Source organism: Fukomys damarensis, unplaced genomic scaffold, assembly GCF_012274545.1.
Source record: "Fukomys damarensis isolate Sample0158 unplaced genomic scaffold, DMR_v1.0_HiC HiC_scaffold_25, whole genome shotgun sequence".
Lineage (NCBI taxonomy): Eukaryota > Metazoa > Chordata > Mammalia > Rodentia > Bathyergidae > Fukomys > Fukomys damarensis.
This window is the reverse complement of record NW_022900937.1, coordinates 11,095,034-11,114,833: the sequence shown is the minus strand read 5'-3', so window position 1 is coordinate 11,114,833 and position 19,800 is coordinate 11,095,034. Positions and strand designations below refer to the sequence as shown.

Genomic DNA, 19,800 nt, shown 5'->3' with positions numbered 1-19,800 from the left:
AGAGAGAGAGAGAGAGAGAGAGAGAAACGTGCTCTGTGGAAGGTCCCTATCTTTCCTAGCTGGGTTTGGTAGGAACAACATTTATGGCATACTTGCCAGTGCATTCAATGTGGGGGCAATGAATGCACTTGCTCTTCCCAAGACCCCAATGAGATGGGTACTGCTCTACTTGGCAGGCGAGGAAATCAAGAAACAGAGCAAAGTGACTTCCTCAAGTTGCATGGCCAGTAAGTAGCAGGACCAGGATCAAAGGCCAGGTTCTGCTGAACCCCAGAGCTCATGTCCCGTTATTCCACTCCACCTCTTCCTCAGTAGGCTTATAAAGTCTCCTCTGCTTGACTGGGTGGGAAGGAAAGAATTGAAAAAAGTGACTCTGAGTACACGGGTTCACTTTCCAGGGGGGAAGTATGCTCATGTAAGGAACCCAGATGATGTTACATGGAGGAGGATCGGTCACTGTCAAGGTGACCACACTGCACGTTGTGCGCATAACTGTCAACGAGAGAGATGATATGGCGATGAAGAAGATGATCTGCATTATTCGCCCCTCCTCAGAATGTGGGCAGCCAGTGTACCCCCAGGAAAGAGCCATGCTTTTCCTCTGCCCCCAAGCTAAAATGGCTTGCAGGGCCTTCTAGCTTCTGACCAGGTCACAAGCATCCTTTCTTCATCTGCCTCTGCTACTTGGGGGCTACTGAGCAAGATTAGGCAGCTGTCAAAGCCCAGGTCATTTCCTCAAACCGTATAAACATTTCATCTGCTGGGTTTTACTTTTAAAACTGAGAGCTTCAGTTCTGGACACAACAGATGACCACGGATGAGAGCTAGCACGGCTGAAAATTGGGCTCCGTTGAGGTACACGGGCAGCGGACAGTTCCTGGAGGTAGCACCTGCTCCTCTTCTCCTGGAGGTGCAGCAGAGCAGCTGCCCTATGTGAAAGAATGGACAGGGGCTCTAGGAGGCTGTGCCCAACAGCAACATCTCCCTCAGGTGTGCCTCTTCCAAAATCAGAGTCCCACAGAGGCGAGGATGGTTAGTCAGCTCAGGTTGGGACTGTTATTCACTGCGGACCTCGTGAAACCCAGGCACTCAGCAGGCATTTAAGATGAAAAAGTTGAAGAAGCAGCCAGAGGCCTTACTGAGACAACTCAGAGATCCACACAGAGGGAAAGTTGTTTGAGAGGGCATATGTGGGGGGCTCTCTGCAAAGCAACAAAGAAAAGGGCCAGAGAGGTGACAGGAGGGTTCCGGAAAGGAGGGGATCAGTGTCATCCTGTGCCCTTAGGCTGGGAGCCAAGAGGCCACTAGAAAGTTCTCCCAGGCTTACACAAGGACAAGGTACAACAGTGTGCTGGTAAGAACTTGAGAGCTGGAGTCAGAGAATCCCACACTCAAACACAGGCCTTGCAAAGTTCAGGGTGACGATCAGATCAGATTATTCTTGTAAAACGTCTAGGCTGCAGCTGGGGTGTGTGAGGCACAAGGTGAGCAGAGGGAACTCTTTTGTGGTTCTGTGCTAGGCACATCTCTCCTCCCCACCATAGACGAGTCTGTGAAATGGATACCTTATATTTCACTTGCCATGAAGCATGGCTACTTTGCTTTTTCAATGATTTCACTTTAATTATAAAATACTACCTCAAGAATAAGCAACAGCAGGCAACCTAAACACTTGGTATCACATGTTGCACAATAAGGTTGCTTCGAATTCTGATTGGCTGATTTTGATTGGCATATTCACAAAGGAGCAGGCTGCTGTAACTTCCTTTTACTAAAGTCTTACATTTAAAAGCTGCATGGCAGTTGACCTCACCAGTGTGTGAGCACAAGATGGGATCACATACATTTACGCTAGTATACACCGGATGTCAAAAACAAAAGAATCCTCAAAGAGGGCCTCATATGTGGCCATGAAGCAATGTTAGCTGCAGCTACCGTAAGGAAGTCACCTCCTATTCCTGCAGCTCTTCAGCCCGTACTGATGCTCTTGCCTGTGTGGATGTCAGGCAGGGCCCAAGTGTTGTCCCTGTGTGTCCCCAGGACACCAGTCTTGAGGGACTCTGAACTGTGCTAGGTTCTAGAGATAGGGTAATCGCCACACACATTCTCACCCAATCCGGCTGTCTCCAGCTACACTCAGACCAGGCTCTATTTGTATTTTGGGGTCTCCTAGTCTCTCATAAACAATTTGGTCAGGTCCTGATCGCTTCGCTAGAAACACAGCTCCCAGCAAGAACAGTCTCATGAGTTCTGACCCTCATCCCTCTACCCACAGTGGTTTAATTCTAACTCTGAAGCCAGAGGAGAGGCCTCCCTGCCATCCCCTTGCTTCCTGTTATCCTTCTGACTGGTCATGGCCCATTTTCCTCCTACAATGACTCCCTAATCTTCAGGTACAACAATGGATGCAAACAGATATGGTCTGCAGCGATGATGAAGGTTGTTAACTACACCGGCAGAGTGTGGGGCCAGTGAAGCCTACGTAACTCCTTGATGGTGTTCAGTTCAGGAGTTAGGCAGGCCAAATGCTCAAAACCATATCCATATAAAAGATAGCTGATGATAGGCCCCCGCCTACACAGCATGAGCCAGTGAATGGTGCGAGGACTCATAGTTTGAGCCAAGAGAGCATCTTGTGCCTGGTGTCCAGAGCTGCACTCTGTCCAGCCCTGGCACATCTGCTGCACTCTTGAGTGTTCTTGTGCTCTGCTCAGTGTTGGTCTGGGGTAGAGTATGATGCTGGGATCTCAGCAAAAGCTTCCTGAGAGCTTGAATGGAGACACTGCTCATGGCAAACACATCACACACACACACACACACACACACACACACACACACACACAACTGGACCACCTCAGGACCTGAGTCTGGCTGTAATAAGGAAAGAGTGCTGCCAGCCAATGCCAGCCACACTGGTGTCCTACCTGGGAGGCTCCCAGGGGACCAGGAAGTCAGTCTTAGGCACTCCCGTGCCTCATTTGTCACCACTGTGGCCAACTTAATGGCAGAAACATCTGGGGGAGTTATTTTGTCCATAATAGACCACTGGAAATTGTTATAGAACAATGTTACCTTTGCTGCCACCTAGACCTGGGAAAAATCTTTCTCTCTCTTTACCTCCTGTGGGACTTCTAGCAACCTCCTGAATCTCTTTCAGCCTGTTTTCTCTAGAATGAGACAATAATTGCCCCCTCAGAGTGCTCTTGTAAAGGAGAAAGGAAAGTAAAGATGTCAGGTCCCAGCACAGTGCCTAGGATGCCATGGCTTCCTGGGTCCCTGCAGTACCCAAGGCATAGTGGGTTTCTTGGTCCTAGCATAGCTCCCTAGGTCCAGTGGCTCCTCAGTTACCTTTTCTCTGTCACCACCATCTTGCATCCATGCTCAACCCCACAAGGCTGCTCAGAGCATCTTCTCCATCCCCAGGTTACATTAAATATGATCCCACTTTGTTTCCCAGAGCCTTGTGAATGAACAGCTTCTAGTCAGCACCCTCCAAGAGCAGTATTAAATTATGATTTTCTAGATCAGATAAACATTGCCATGAAAACAACATCCATTTTGAAGGAGACCTCAACTCTGTCTAACTGCTGCTGATTAAGGTCTGGGGACGTGTTTCTGTCGACTTGACCTTCACCAGTCTCATCATTGGGTGTCTGGGAAAAGGTTTCCAGGTGTGGGGTAGATCTGCAGACTCTGGTGTAGTGGCCAGATGTAGGGATGAATCTATTGTGAGTGCTATCTCCCATCTTTATTGCTTGCTAAATGTTGCTTTTGCATAATCACTTAACCCATTTGTTTGCCATGTTGTCACTTATAAACATGGGATAGGATGCATATTCCTGCAGAATTGCTGAAATCAAAATAACTTAAGGCATGTAATGTACCCAGTATAGTGCTAGCATATTGGAATCATTAGTAGTAGCTATTACTATTTCTTCCACTTACCAGAGACACCTCCAGTCACATAAATGGCCATTACCACTGCCATTGCAAATCCCACATTGATAGTGACAATGCCTCCAAAAATCCCTCGACTGAGGACAGCTTGGGCAACGCAGCCACATCCCAGGACCTGGAAGGAGAGGAGAGGAAGACTTAACAAGCAGGTGGGGGTGGCCACTGTCAAAGGCGACAGAAACTCACAGAGAAAAAAGTACTTTTAAAGCAAGGCTGTGGGTTGAATTGCTCAGGCTTTGTATAAATAAAATTACCGTCCTCCAGCTAAGCACGGAGAGCAAGATGGTGGACCCAAGCCCACATCTGGCCTGCAGACGGGATTTGATAGGCTTGTACAGGGTGATGATGCCTATATTTATAAATCATGTTATTTCACACAATGATCTAGGCTTTGGGCTTTTCTAAGCTTTTTACTTTGAGATACTTATGGCTTCATTTTAGATTATAAGAAACAATACAGAAAGATCCCATCTCTCTTTTACCCATTGGCTTCTTTTAATCAATCAGAAGATCTGATTTCACCCCTGCACGGGGGAAATAACCTTGAACACAGCTTGAGTCTTCCCAGCTACTCTCACTGAGTTCACCCTCCTGGCCCTGTGGGCACTGGAGTTGGAGATATCTGCTCTAGTGGCTGCCATGATAGGCCAGACTGAGCACACAACACATGTTTGGTGCATTGAAAGGGCATTTGTAACACATATTAAAAAGACTGTGCAATAGCCCAAAAAAACAGAGAAAAACTGCCAGGCTGTCCTAGTCCTTGTGTCTTTTTCCCTTAGAGAGTGGAGGCTGCTAAGCTCAGAGTGTCCTGTCTTCCCTGTGGTGCCAGTATAGCACGGCACTCAGACTCCTAGCTCTGTTAACAGCCGAACAGTGAAGTATGATAGTGAGTCTTCCACAGTGTCTCACTGGTACAGGGTGTTTTGGACAATGGAATCAGTATTCAGAAAAATTTGGAATAAATATATTATGGTTCATCCATTCAGTAAACTACTAGGTAGCCCTAAGATAGGATGAGGGAGATCTGTGTGTAACAAAGAGGAAAGACTCCCAGATTATTGGAGTTAAAAAAAGATGCAGAGTAGTGTTAAAGCATACTGCCAATTACATTAAAATATATAATGTATTTATTTTTACATACATTGGCTCTTTCCACGAATGCATGAGTATGAGGAATGGGGTTAAAACCTGTTGGTGAGGTGGAAAGGGTGCTGCCTGGTTGGCACAAGTATTGAAAGAACATGTTTTACATTTTCTACTGCCCCCAATGTCTTTTAGCCAGGTGTTTCCTTCCCTATGTATTCATTGAATAATCAGTTAAAACGAACCATGGTCCAATGAAGAAATATTTCGTGAAGGAGGATTCTTAGGAAACATGGATCCGATGTTTGATTGGAAAATAAGATAGCAATGACTACCAGTTATCATCATGGTATAGTTCAAAAGGGCATCGTGGTCCTGGAGATACACATTCTAGACTACTGGGATCATTGGGTGATTGCTTTTTATATTGGCCAAACTGTTCACTGAATATGGAGTCCAGCTTGGATTTCATGACTAAAGAAGAACAACTGCTGAAGTCCCCCTTATTTATAGGGGGTATTTACAAGGTCCACTGTGGATGCCCGAAGCTGTAGATAATCCCATGTGGGTATTTCTCTCTGCACATACACAACTGCTGCAGTACGGATGGTAACTGTCCCAATGCAAGCCTTCCTCTCTCTTTGCCCCTGGCCACGAGGTGAGGGTTTCCTCACCATGGGCTACCACCATGATATGTTATCTTGCCACAGGTCCAGAGCAATGGGGCCAATCAATCATGGGCTGAATGCTCCAAAACTGTTAGCCAAAGTAAAACTTTTCTCTTTGTAAGTTGATTTTTTTCTTGGTAGTTGTTGTAGCGACAGGAAGTTCCATCTCCTCAATCTCTCTCTCTTTGATACACACATACAAGTGCATGGGCACACACTTAATGTCACACTGTGGTCACTGTTGTTGATTGCAAGAAATGAAACTGGAGAGCACAGGGTTTTACTACTTGAAGAAGGGCTCAATGTCAAATAATAATAATTATTTAATGGCAGGAAAATGGAAGCTATGAGGAAACATTTCAGAAACGAGTACATTTTAGGAAGACGAGATTAAGCATGTGAAGGCTGCTGATCAGGAAGACCCTAACCCTCCACTGTGTCTCTCCACAAGTGAATGAAAGGGAAGAGCCCAAAATGGAAGCCAGAAAGGTCAGGCATAATTTCTTGATTGTGATGGACTGACCCTAAATAGCTGCCGTGGAGCTCATTTGTGAGGTACCTCAGAGAAACATAATCTGTAAACAAGATACTTAATATATATAGCATGGTTTCCATTTGCTCGTCCTTATAAGCAGAGGGCACAGGTGATCTTTGGATGCCCCTTTCTGTCCCTAGCTCTGAGATGTATCCACCTGTCCACCTTCTACCTGATGCCCATGTAGAAGATACAGGAGATGGTGGCCTCTGGAGGGAAGCCCTGGGTCTGCATGGCACAAGTGCATGGCCAGCTTTGGTTGTACTCAGTCCGCTCTGTACCCTACACTGAGCATTATTGAAAGGGGAATTTTGTCTCCATGGTTCAAGCTGGACTTACTACAGGGAAAGTCCCTACTCGAAATTTTCTTTGTGCAACATGTCTGGGTCTGTCCTGCCTCACACATTTCCGAGCTCAGGAATGTCTTTGTCTCTAGAAGAGTTTTGTCATTTTGCCAGAATGCAAATAGAAGCCTTATATTCTACAGGTGCTGCCGAAGCGAGCACTAAGCCTTATATTCTAAATTACCCTATAAGCATGTTGCCAGCATCACGTGTGAGCCAATACCATGACTGAGCCCACCTGCTAACAAATATTCAAACTCTGTAACCAACGAATGTCTGTCAGAGGCACCTTATCTGTAACCCCACACCGCCCAAAGAGTGAGTCCTCCTTTTGCTGAGTGCTGGACGGGGTCAGTCCCCCGAGTCTGAAAGCAGACTGGTCCACCAGTGTTAAATAAAGCTTTACTTTGTCTCCACGGTTCCTGGTGTGCTTTCCATCCTCCCAGACTAGTGGTAATGAGTTATATCAACTGAACAGAAAGTTTGCCGTTTCAAAATGAAGTTGTAACAGGAACATATTCTCTTTCTTTTCTCAAAAAATCCTCCAAGTCCACATCGTCATGAAGAGATCATGAGAAGGTGTGAATGAGACAGGCTGGGGGAGAAGAATGCCCAGAGGGAGCGTAATCCTCTCTACAGAACCCTCCCTTTCCCGTGGCTGCAATGCCCTGGCACTTGTATGCAACTGGAGGGAGCATAAGAGCTTCAGATGGCTGCAGTGTGTCTGGGGGGCCTCTCTGCTCTGTCAAATTTCACTATGATTAATACTGACGTCACCCTTCATTCTGAAATTGCCTTATGCAGGAGGATAATCAATGCTGTGCACTGCGGGAAAGGAAGAGGAGGAGAGATGAGCAGTTGCGGGGCTTCGGTTGTCCTCATCAGAGTTGCTTCTCTGGCAAGCCCAGATTTGCAGCATTGCACGCTCATTTTAAAATCCATTTACTGTAGCCGGAAAAGCAACAAGAAAGACAGATCTTGCCTACTCGCCTCCTCCCTGTCCTGCCTCCCCCTTCTTCCCGTATGCACAATGCCAGGCACACAGTTGGGTATTCTAGCCTGTTCGGGTCTGATTGCCCACTCTGGTCTCCTTCTTCCGTATGTTTTTGTATGCCCAGCATAGTTTTTTTCCCTCCAAAAAAATGAAACAATTTTCTCTATGGTATTGCAGATAAAATTTCCAACATGATTTTCTGCTGTCACTTTTAAGAACTGCCACATCAGAGAGCCCATGCTTTTTTCTATCCTCTCTATTTTCTGGTTTCCCCATCTGCAAAGTTTATCACCCATTCTATTCTGCTCACCAAACCTATCCTCTCTTCTCTGAAACTCATTTGTGTTCTCCATGGTTTATAATCAGTACTTAGCTGTTTTCCAAGTACCTGATCTTGGTTTTCTGTACTAGAAAATCATCTCTAAGGTTTCTTTCTGTGCCAATAACATTCTATCTCTGTTACCTGGGTCTATCACCAACTTCTTCTGTAGGTCTCCTACAGACTCACAAGGTCTCTTCCATCGCTTTGACAAGATCTAGCTGCCTTCTCCATTTTCAGTACCACGCAGGGCACGGGTCAACATCCCCCAGGGCCACAGACAGATACCAGTGTGCGGCCTGTTAAGAATCAGGCCACATAGCAGGTGAGTGGTAGACTAACAAGAGAAGCCTCATCTGTATTTATAGTCTTCCCCCTTCACTCACATTACTGTCTGAGCCCCACATCCTGTAAGGTCAGCAGTGGCATTAGAGTCTCATAGGAGGGCAAGCTCTCCTGTGAGCTGTGCACGCAGCTCTAGGTATGTGCTCTGCATAAGAATCTAGGGCCTGATGATCTGAGGTGGAGCTGGGAAAGTGATATTAATGCTGGGGAGGGGCCACAAATATAGATTAACACTAGCAGAGAGGCTTAGCTGAACAGAGACTAAATCAATCACTTGCAGACTCATAACAAAATCCTATCAGCGAGTGGCAAGTGACATTTAGCTACGTTTCATGGCAGCCTTGACAGTGGCAAGTGAGTCGTTGTACTTCATTTGTACAGCTGCACCTGGTTTTTACAGCAGGTTTACAACACTGCTTTTAGTCTGCAGGTGGCCTGCCCGTCATTTCACGAACCACTTCCATCAGTGCCCCTTCCTGCACTGCCTGTTTGTTTCAGTCAGTTTTGGTAAACCTGCAAGCTAACCCTTGCCAAAATGAGTAAAAAGCAAATGCCACTGGAAAGCTTCTTTGAAAAGGGGGACAGATCCAATGATGAGACAGCAGAATACTCTAAGAAGCCAGCAAAAGGAAAGCTGCATCTAAAAAAAAATACTAAGGGTCCTACTTAAATTATGGGTTCATTGAAACCATACTTCACGTTCTCCAGACTCACTTTGTATAATATGTGGTGACCAGCAGGCTATCCAACAAGTCATAAAACCTTCAAAACTGCTTTGCCACAGGGAAACTAAGCACCTGCAATAAGACAGACCTCTTTTTTTTTTTCAAAAGGAAAAAAAAATGAACACAAAGAACAAAACCAATTCTTGAAGGCCACCGCTTCATCAAATGTGTCTGCATGGGCAGCATCACTCTTAGTGGCTACCACAATGCTCAAGCCAAGAAGCCCTTTTACTCTCGGTGAAGAGTTGATCCTGCCTGCTGCTAGGACATTTTTAGTGAACCCTTAGGAGAGGCTGGAGTTCAAAAGGTGGCCCATGGTCCTCTCTCATCCTCACCATAACTAGATGAATTGATGAAATAGCAGAGGTTATGAGGCATCTTTGTTAGAGAGGATTAAGTCACCATGGAACTAAATCCAGGTTGAACACTCTACTGGTGTTGACAACAATACTTATGTTTGTGAGGCATATTATTCAGAAGGATGTGTATGAGGATATGTTACATGTACTCTTGTTGCTAGCTAACACCACCACCGCAGAAGAATTCAGGTCTTTGACTACATATCAAGAACACTGAATTGGTTATTTCTTTCCTCATGTGTATGAACAGAGCAACTGCCACGTTTAGACAGCTTTCTGATTTCATTTCTCAGGTCAAAGAGGTCACTTCTGAATGTCATTTCTACACACTGTCATTCATAGACAAATGCTGGCTAGCTGAAAAATGTCACCTGAACTCGATGTTTTGCAGGATGTGATTAAAATTATCAACCACATTAAAGTACACACCCCCAACTCATATGTGTTTGCACAGCTCTGAGAGGAGACAGACACAGAACACACATCTTTTATCATACATAGAAGTAAGATGGCTTTCTAAAATAGATCACAGCTTAGAGTTGTTTTTTTTTCTTTTTTTTTTAGTTATCAGTCATCCTAAGATTTCTTTTAGAAAAAGAGTCACCACTGGCAAAGCATATCAATGGCACAGAATGAATTGCAAAACGTGCTCACTCATGTGATATGTTCAATCTGCTGAATGAACTCTATTGGCTACTTCGGGGGAGAACAGTTGTATTCAAGTTGTCAGATAAAGTGGCTGCTTCCAAAACCACACTGAAATTATGGAGGCAAGAAGCGAACGTTGGGGCTTTTGACATGTGTCACACATTAGCAGAGATCTTGAAAGAGACTGAGCCAGGCCTTTCTTTCTCCCAGCTGATGCTTGATTACCTATCTCAGCATTCAAAAGAGTTCAAGCATTGCTTTCCAACCACAACAGATCCCCTTTATGTATGCTAGAAGAGGATGATCTGCTTGAGATTGGAAATGATGGTAGTTTTAAAAGTATGCCTGAGACAACCTCAAATTTCTATACATTTTGGATTAAAGTTCAAGGAAAATATCCTGATTTTTGCCACAAACGCATTGAAAATCCTGCTTACATTTCCAATACCCTATATTTGCGAAGTGGTATTTTCTGCAGCAAGAGAAATTAAGATAAGATTATGCAACAGCCCAGATATAAGCCACACACTTTGGCTGTCACTGGCTCCCCTTACCTCCAGATGGGACCTTCTAGTTGCAGGAAAGCAAGATCATGGCTTCCGCTGATTCTGTATTGCAATAAATGTAATATGCTTGAATCAGCCCCCAAACAGCCCCCAAGCTTGTCTGGGGAAAATCTATCTTCCAGGAAACCAGTTCCTGGTGCCAAAATGCTGGGAGCCACTGACGTAGGGAGTGGGAAGCACAACAAAGCCGTGAATCTAGTCTTCATTGTGTCCTCAAAGCTTCTCATTCATCTTTTTCTCATATTCTCCAAATAACTTCACCAAACCCATCCAACCAACTGCCATAATACAAATGTTGCAACCTTAATAGAAATAATACAATAAATATAAATAATACAAATAATGCCACTCAGTGCCTGTTAGTGGACGTAGGGGGTCAATGTTGACTTTGACTATCATGCGAACATTGTGTTCCGGGTGTGTACCTCACTACCTCAAAACTTAGTGGCTTAAAATATTAATACTCATTGTGGTAATCAGTTAGGGCAGGGATTGGCAGGGCATCTCATCTCTACTCCACATGAGCTCAGCTGTGGTGGTTCCGCATGTGAGCCTGGTGTCTGAGGTCTCATTCACTCATGCATCTGCTGGCTGGCGATGGTCATTGGCTGGTACCATAGCTGGAGCATTGCTCAGGTTCAGAGCACCTGCAAAGGGAGTTTCCCCATGTGGCCTTGCTTCTTCCCAAAGGGGTGGCTGGTTTCCAAAGGTGAATATCATGCAGGCTCCAGAGTCTGTTTCTTAATCACTGTGCCATGTTCCTTTGTGACTCTACCATTACACTGGCCCTGGACCCAAGAGCACACAGAGGGAATGTGAGAGACATTCTAACTACAATATCCTAGTAGACATTCATCTGGCCTGGGTGAGAATCACCTGAAAGGTTAGGCAGCTTGCTTGCTCTCTTTCTCTATTTTTTATTGTTCTGGTTATGGGGATTCCTTTCCTACATGATGATAGAGGCTTCTTTCCTATAACTTCTGTCCATTAGCTCCAAGCTTATTCTTTGAACCATGGAGAATAAGCCACTTCCACATACCAGACATTCCCGTAATTGAAGGAGCACGATATCTTCCCTGACTTCTCTCTCCTGCTGGATTTTTGTCTCTCTATCTCTGATGAAGACATTCCGTGAGTCTCCCCTAGTCAAACTCTGTGTTGTCAGGAGTGGGCAGCACCTCCCATAAGTGTGCGTAGAACATGATGTAGTAATGAACTCTACACCTGATTATGGCTTCTACTGCCATCTGGCGAGGCATTCAGCCACAGGATATAATTTAATTGCTCACATACGTATGTCTGGTTCTTATAATTTTATAAGAAAATATTCAAGATCATATATTACATTTCTTCATCTCTCTACTATATAGTTTCTAGTGTTTAATTAAACAATCAGATCCTCGATGGGAGAAAGTATGCCTATGACTGATATTATAAATATTTGCTGCTTCTTTACTAGCCATGGGATCAAATTTTGGGAGGAGAGAGGAAATGTACAGCTGACAAGACCATCAGGTTGTTATTACTTATTTGGGATTACTCCCCAAAGATGGCTCATTTCGCAGTTGGAGGGATTTTACTACTTTGGGTAGGAAAGCAACAGTAGAAGAGGGGAAGCAAATACTGTCTTCACTATCAGGTTGTATGCATAGCAGAAGGAAGAGGAAGAATTTCATTGGAAAAGGATGACAGATATCTGAAAATCATAATAGGTATGTGATTAATTGGTGTGCAGGGTAGCTCTGCCCATTGCTAATCACGCAGGCCCAACATTCCCGAATCATCTGCTCCTTTCCCTTTCTCTCTCTCAGTCGCACATACTCAGTGATTCCCAGCTCCTGCTGAGCCTTGCTCTGCAGCGTTCAGCAAGTGCGCTCACTAGGTGACAAGGCACAGAGGCACGGTAACCTCTCCCTGGCTTGGGGAGGGCTGCAGCCAATCCTCACACCATGTGCAGGGCTCTCTGTTGCCTGCTCCCCTGGATCCACACCTCTGCTCAGCACGAATCTTCAGCATCAGGCAGGCTGTGTGCCAGTGACTTCGAGTCCTTTCAGCAGACAGCTGCCATTCCCACCTCTGCACGTTCACTCATGCTGTGCCTTCCGGATGGAATGGCCTCTCCTGTACCGCACCTCCCCAGCTTTGACCTGTACTTTACTCTTAGCTAAAATCCTTCATGGTGCCCTTCCTGACAAATTGAGCCCTAGTTGGCCTTTTAAACCACATGTGTACATTGTCACTTGATTATTTGCCAACTTTCTTGTGGCACCCTGTCAGGATTACAATATCTTCCAGAGCAGTGCATTCTTCCTTATATTCCATGCTCAAATAGTAGTTGAGGAAAGACTAAAATATCCGATGCAAGCAGGAGAACAAAATGGTTTCCTCACTATCAAGAGAAAGCAGAAGAGAAGCAGTTAGTTTGGGAGTAAGATGTGGAAAAAGTGAGGCATGATTCCTAAAAATATCACTCAGGAGTGCAGAGAAGATCTCAGGAATCAGGATCCCAATGCCACAATGTGAAGCCCAGTAGGGTGATGTGATTACCACAAACCGAGTTGCTGGGGCTGGGGAAAGGGAAGAATCAGCTCACAGACTTTAGAGCATTTGACCTTTCTCAAATCTCTTGCATATTTATTACTTCTTTTAATGTGGAGGACAAGATGTTCCTAGCAGAACACATAGTGCACAACAGACAACAAATATTTGTTCAAAGAGTATGTAAAAAGCAAACCTTTTCAGAAAACTGGAAGTTAATGAACTTTAGGAATTCCTTTGAAAAGTGCTTGAAAATGCACTCAACCCGGGTTTAGGAGCCACCAGAGAAACTTGAAATAATGGCAAGAAGTTTGTGATTGCTTGTTTGCCCAAAACATTGCCCAAAGATGAAAAAAAAAATAATGTGCTCTATACCTGCCTTTTGTGACGTGTTTCTGTCTAGAGTCCTGTGGAAAAGGAATTGAATCCTAATGTGGAGTTGGTGCACTGTTCTTGCAAGATCCATGCTAAGCACAGTGCACTGTTTTGTCATTATCCCTGGAGAGATGCGTCAATAGCTCTAGGTTAGGAGTGAGAAAGCTGAGGACAAGAAAGGAGAAACTTACCCAATTTTGTATCAATGTAAGGGGACAGAACCAAGATTCTGCCACAGGCTTGTCTTAGCCAGAGAACTGGGCGCTGAACTGTGACAGGGTGGACAGAGCAGGCGGCCATCAGAAGCAAAAACCAGTGCTCCTAAGAACTAATGGAAATATTCAGGAGGACAGTTTTCCACAGGGTGTGGGGTGGGTCACCAGGATTTCCATTAGCAGGTAGAAAACCAAGGGCCATCCCCAAAGGCAAAATACTTGGAGACACCAGGTAGCAGCCATCTATGATCCACCTTTCTGATATAGATGGCACCACTGCAAACCACACATATAATGTGAAGAGAACTGCCTGAGGCTGAAGCTTATTTGGAAGCCTCTTTGTAGTGCTTTTTAGGGTGGCAACAACTGTGGTCCCGTTGGTTCAGAAATTACCCAACACTTGGGCTTTTATACTAAACCTTCCCAGTGACCTGGAGAGAAATTCCCTTCCAGCTCCTGTACTCCTTCTTTTCTCAATGGCCAAAAAGCTACACTAGCAATTATGCCCCAGAGCTTTCCATTTATGCAAAAATCTGGCTTTTTTCAAAATTTCTTCTCACTTGATTTCTAGCTCCCTTTGCAAGCACAAGTCTTATCACATGACCAAGGGCTCACTAGTGGAAAACTAAGACTGAAAGGCAGAGTTGAACCCCTTCCTCTTTGTTTGCCCTTCCTTGCTTTCTCTTCTCTTTCTAGAGTCTCCCAGTTCACTGGTCATCTGCTCCTCCCAGGGCTGACTGAAGTTGCCAAACCCTGCAATGAGGGGCCCAAGTGGGGCCCTGAGATAATGCTGGGATGTGCCTTTCCCACAGATGAAACTTCAGCCACATAGATTGCTGTGGCCCTGGTCTATATTTAAGGGACTTAGGAAGGATGCACAACTATTCCCAATGCCAAGATCCAGAGTCAAACAATTCCCCCAACTCTTCCAACAGGTGTAGTAACTCGTAATGAACAATAGCCAATGAAGTAATTTAGGTGGCTGTTCTAAAATGCCCCTAACTTCCAACTCTCGCCCAGTCAGTATTTATGTATTATTTTTTTTTCTGAAGAGATTTTTTCAGAAAGGAACTAGCCCCCTTTTACCCAGTAGTGCCTGATCTGGGCACGTTTGCTATTCCCTAATTAGACAACAACAGAACCCAAGAACGTGAGTTGTGTATAACTGTTTCGCCTTCTACACTGCCACTGTTCTTCTTGGAAATAGGAAAGGAAACATTATAAATTAAAAACACTCCCACATAGATCTAAACCCACCTATTTATTGCACAGTGACAACACTGCAATTAAACATCAATGCTGAGAAAAGAAACGTACATTCACAGCTTTTGTCTTAAAAGAAAAACAACACACATGCCACAGGTTCGCCACTGATGTCCTACATCTATCCAGAGCCACAGGTTTATATCTACCTCTTCAGTTTCTGTGGCTACCTCCCTTCAAACACAGACTGATTTATTGAGTGCTCTTTGCGAGCTAAGCTTCCCACGCACCAGCCCCGAAGTCCTCACGATGACCCATGTGTCGGGTCCTATTACTGTCTCTGCTTTACAAATAAGGAAACCAAAGCGTAGAGTGGTTGAAACACTTCTCACATTCACACAGGTACTAAGTGGTGTGGCCCAGGGTGACCGCATGTCACTCTGACCATGGGAGTGTTTATGGCATGTGCACCGAGGGCCAGGTGCCCTTGCTTACTTTATTCCTGTAATTCCTCCCGGTGCACCACGCCTGTTTATAAAAATTGAAAGATGAGTGACTTCACAAAAGCCCTGCCACTGTGAATCAGGACCTGGAGCCGGATTCTCTGATTCTGTACCCTGTGCACCTCCAGGGACAACACCGCTGCCTCCGTGGGTCCTCTTGTTCCTTTTATGAGGACAGAGACACACACAGCTTTCCAAGCTCTTAGTTTTCCAACTAGGGAAGAAAAATCTTCTCAGTCATAAGAAAAATGGTCATGAGGAACCAAGACTAAAACCCTGGACATTCTGGTTAAAAATAAGCAATGGGTGGCTTACAGCCCAAGAGAATATCTGGGTGAGATCAAGACTGTTCAAGAACCAGCTGTACTGAAAAAGAGATAGTTCCAGGGAAGACTCATAAAGAGAGTGATTTGGACACCAGGTGGGTGGGCAAGGGGCCAGCTTCGGGGCTCTCCAAGTAGAAAAGCAAACTGAGAAACAACTCAGGCCTCAGGAATGAAAGGTGATCAAACAGCATCTCCTCTGCCAGGCTGGGGGGAACAATGATCTCTCTTTGGACCTTCACCTGGCATTCACATCCCTCAACTCATCCTGAATGCTGATGTGCGTAGGAACCTGATCATGACCCCAAGGCCCAGAATAAGAAATGAATCACACATTTATTTCTTAAAGTGTGTGTGTGTGTGTGTGTGTGTGTGTGTGTGTGTGAATGACTGTGGGTCTGAGTGTGCTGTGTGGGGGTGGACTGTTGTGGATGGCTCTCCTTCTACCTGGTCAAGGACCAGTGCACCCGAAGATGGATGACTCCGGAGACAGATACACTTGCTGGCTTTATTCCAGGGCTTGTAGTTCTTAAAGTATGTTCCCCAAATCACTAGTCGCATGATGTGTTTCCCCAAAAATGGAAGGAAGGGGTTGTGGTCAAGCAGACCTGAGGAATATATTCTAATATATTCTTAGAGAGTCACAGTGAGCACTGAAGACTGGTCACTCCCACTTCATTCCATTGAACCCAGAGTTTCCCAGCATATCTGGGAAGAACAGCATGTTTTCCTTAACCTAATCCTCATTTGTATCCTACAGAACCGGAACTAGGGTTCTTCAGAACACTTTTGGGAAACTCCCCGAAATACTTGGAAGAGACGTATTTCACTAGGTAAACTTTCACGGGTAGCAGAAAGGTAATGAAAATACACATGATATGAAAAACTTTTCAACTTACAAAAGGGTGTATGATAATGTATAAGACATTAGTCATCTTTCCATCCCAGATGTCAAATTTTATTCCTCACAGGTAACTAATATTAATACTTAGTACTTTCGGGTATGTTCTGTCAAAAATTTGTGTGCATACATGCATGGGTATGTTTATGCAAGTGGGAATATTTTCACTTGAGTCTCTCCCTATCAGACATGCCCATTATTTTTGATGGCTACGAGGAGCCCATTCCATGGACAACCCTACCTTCTTAACCAATCTCCTGTTGATAAATACAAGGGTATTTTGGGAGGTTTTGTTGTGAGAATTCCAGACTGCATCGCAGGTATGTGGGCTGGTTCTGGGCTGAGAGGGACTAAGTTCTCCGGTCTTTTATGTCTTCATTGGCCATGTCAGGACCGTGCCTTTTTGTAATTGGCCAGCATAGCAAGAGAGAGAAGGTAAAGGGCAGCCTTCCCCAACATATTTCCTCTTAAAGCATTTGCTTTGCTTAGCAGGTTCAATGAACTGAGCAATCCTACCCCAGACATGAAATGAGGGGTCCAGCTCCTGGGCCAGGTAACCTTCAGTGCTAGCCTGGTTTTACAGTGTGTGTGGCTCTCCCGGTGGCTGTGAGACTTTTATGTGTCTTTTCCTCCTCCCAGCCTTTCACTTTGTCGCATCTTTATCACAGGGACGATGAGCAATGAGCAGCCATCTTCTGTTCTTGTGGCCGTGTTCTCCTTTCTCGTCAAGTAATGAGACCATGGTGCAATGGACTGTTACTAAGGAAACACCAGTCAAACCCACTTCTGGGAAGTAAAAGGAAAGTAGTTCCTCTTTGAAAGTGAGTGAAAACAGTGAGTTTTAGGGGCCAAAATGAAAACTCAAGATTCAAAAGCAGAGTCTGGGAAGTCAGCCCTTAGATCTTGGCAAGCTTTTCTCCTCACGTCCTTGGGAGCTGTGAAATTTCCAGGCAAGTCTGGCCCTGCGTGTCCACTGCTGATGGCGGAAACCCCTGGGAAACCCTCTGTCAGTTGCTGCTGCTGCTGAAGAAAGGGTTAAGACTTGAGAAAGAGCAGCCGCTAGTGGAGGAGGCACTGGTGTCTCCTCAGGTGTGGTCACACAAGCCTGTGCAAGAAAGGGGACAGACAGCTGCTCCTTGGGGAGGGAGTTCTTTGGCAGGCACCACCAGCATCCCTCCCCATCTTCTATTTTTAGTTTTCTATTTTGCAACAATCTTTATAGATCTGGAGATCCCAGCAGAAGCACACACACACTTTCCCTGGAAGAAAGATGCCCATTACCATGTGGGATTCCCACAGAGAAATCAAACCCCCCTGAGGAGTTTACAGCACAGATTTTTAAAACACCAAAGGAAAACGTCCTTTTTATTCCTTCATGAATGAGAGTGGGTAAACACAGTAAGCAGAATGGTTGCTTTCCCCAGCACTTGAGATGACAGAAGAGGTACACTATAAAAAAATTAGGCTTTGGTGAGTTGAAGAGGTGAATGAAATAATCACATAAGAGGAGAAAAGCAATTTAGAAAAAACTGAACAAAATTTATAAAAATAAAACATTGGTAAAACTGAAGACCTAAAGCTGTGAAGCATAAGATTAGATGCATTCGATTCAGTTGAACAGGAAATTGCTATGGAAGGTAGATTTTAGGTTGTGACCACACAAAATTCAGCATGGGGTAAGAGAAGAGAGAGATACAAAAGAATGGTTAAGAGACCTAGAGAAAAAGTGAGATTCTCAACATAATAGAAAAAAGAGAGAGGCTGAGGTAAAGACAAGATGGCAACCATGAGAATTTTTCAGAATTGGCAAAAACTAGAAATCTTTAAATTGAAGATGAACAATGAATTCCGAGTACTAGAAGTAAGTTCATCTTAGTCCTATTACAGTGAAATTTTGGGATAAAAAACAAAGGGAAGATGCTATGAGTAACTGGAGATTTTTAAGGACAAAATTGAAGCTGACAATGAGACATGTTAAGAGCAAAAAAAAGAGGGACCGCCAGCCAGAAACCACCATCAACCTAAAGCTTATTAGCTAATTTATCACCTGCATTTGCTCATGAAGTGAGCACATATTTAGTCAAAGACTGAGATGGTTTGTCCCTTCACACCTTTCCTAGAAATTTCCTAAAGGAAGCACTGTATCGGGAAGAACACACCTGAGAGACAGTAAAAGATATATGCAGAAATTATCAGCAAACAAGCCAGTAGCTAAGGATAACTTTAAATAAATACTATTTAAATTCAGGAGCAATAATAAAGAATTTAAAATATCAGAAAATGGCATGTATGATGGAATGATTGATTAGAGTTAGGATTTTGAAATGTTTTGTTGTTGTTTAGAAGAGAAGAGAGGTTGATTTACTATAACTTAAATTCATGAATAAATTCCAAGACACATGGATGAGAGAAGGGAGGGATACAGAAAGTTGTTCAGTGCAGTAGGAAGATATCAAAAAACTCAAAGCAGAATTTATCAGTGTGGAAAACAGCTTCTTTTTAAAATGAAATTTTAATTGAAAAGATGTCATCAGGTACAGGATAGATTTAAAAAGCCATAGCAAATACTATGAAAAACTTTTCAAAATTATTTATTTCAATATATTAGTTGTTTTTAATCCTATTGAGTTTATTGGTACACTGAAAGTATACAGTACAGTTACATTCATTATTGGGATCTTGTACCTTTACATGACAGATCTTGGTTCCCATTTTTTCCCCATACCCCTACCCTCCCTTCACCCCCTCCACTCTCCCTTATTTACATACACTTTATTTCCATTTTTTCCTTTTCAAAATATTAGTTTTGAAAGTACTGACAATTTGGAAAGCTGCAATGGAAACTACAACTAAAATAAAAATTTTAGATAAATATGTAAATTTCCAAAATGGAATCAAAAACAGAAAACCTAAATTCAACTTAGAATTTTTCAATAAAACTGCCTCAGTCTATCCTCTCTCTTTTTTTCAGCACACATAACAACTAATCTTTAAGTAACAGGTAATCCTTACTTTATACCAAATGTTCTAGAAAATAGGAAAAGATTGAAAGAATTCTAATCCTTTTCATGAAACTAATATAATCTTAGTAATAAAATTAGACAAGGACACTGTAATAAAAAGAAATTATAGTCCAAATAGTTAACAGAACATTGCAAACCAATGCTGCATGAATAAATATGGATTAATTCAAGGA

At 43.9% G+C, this 19,800-nt stretch overlaps 1 protein-coding gene across 2 annotated transcripts in view; it reads right to left on the bottom strand.

The window, feature by feature from the left end:
* Positions 1-19,800, bottom strand: part of Aqp9 (aquaporin 9) — a 41,570-nt gene that overhangs the window by 10,343 nt on the left and 11,427 nt on the right. For both annotated transcript variants that reach the window (XM_010641261.3, XM_019210166.2), the window contains exon 2: positions 3,946-4,072. In XM_010641261.3, the coding sequence (XP_010639563.1) occupies positions 3,946-4,072 (127 nt within the window). The remainder of the gene's footprint in view (positions 1-3,945; positions 4,073-19,800) is intronic.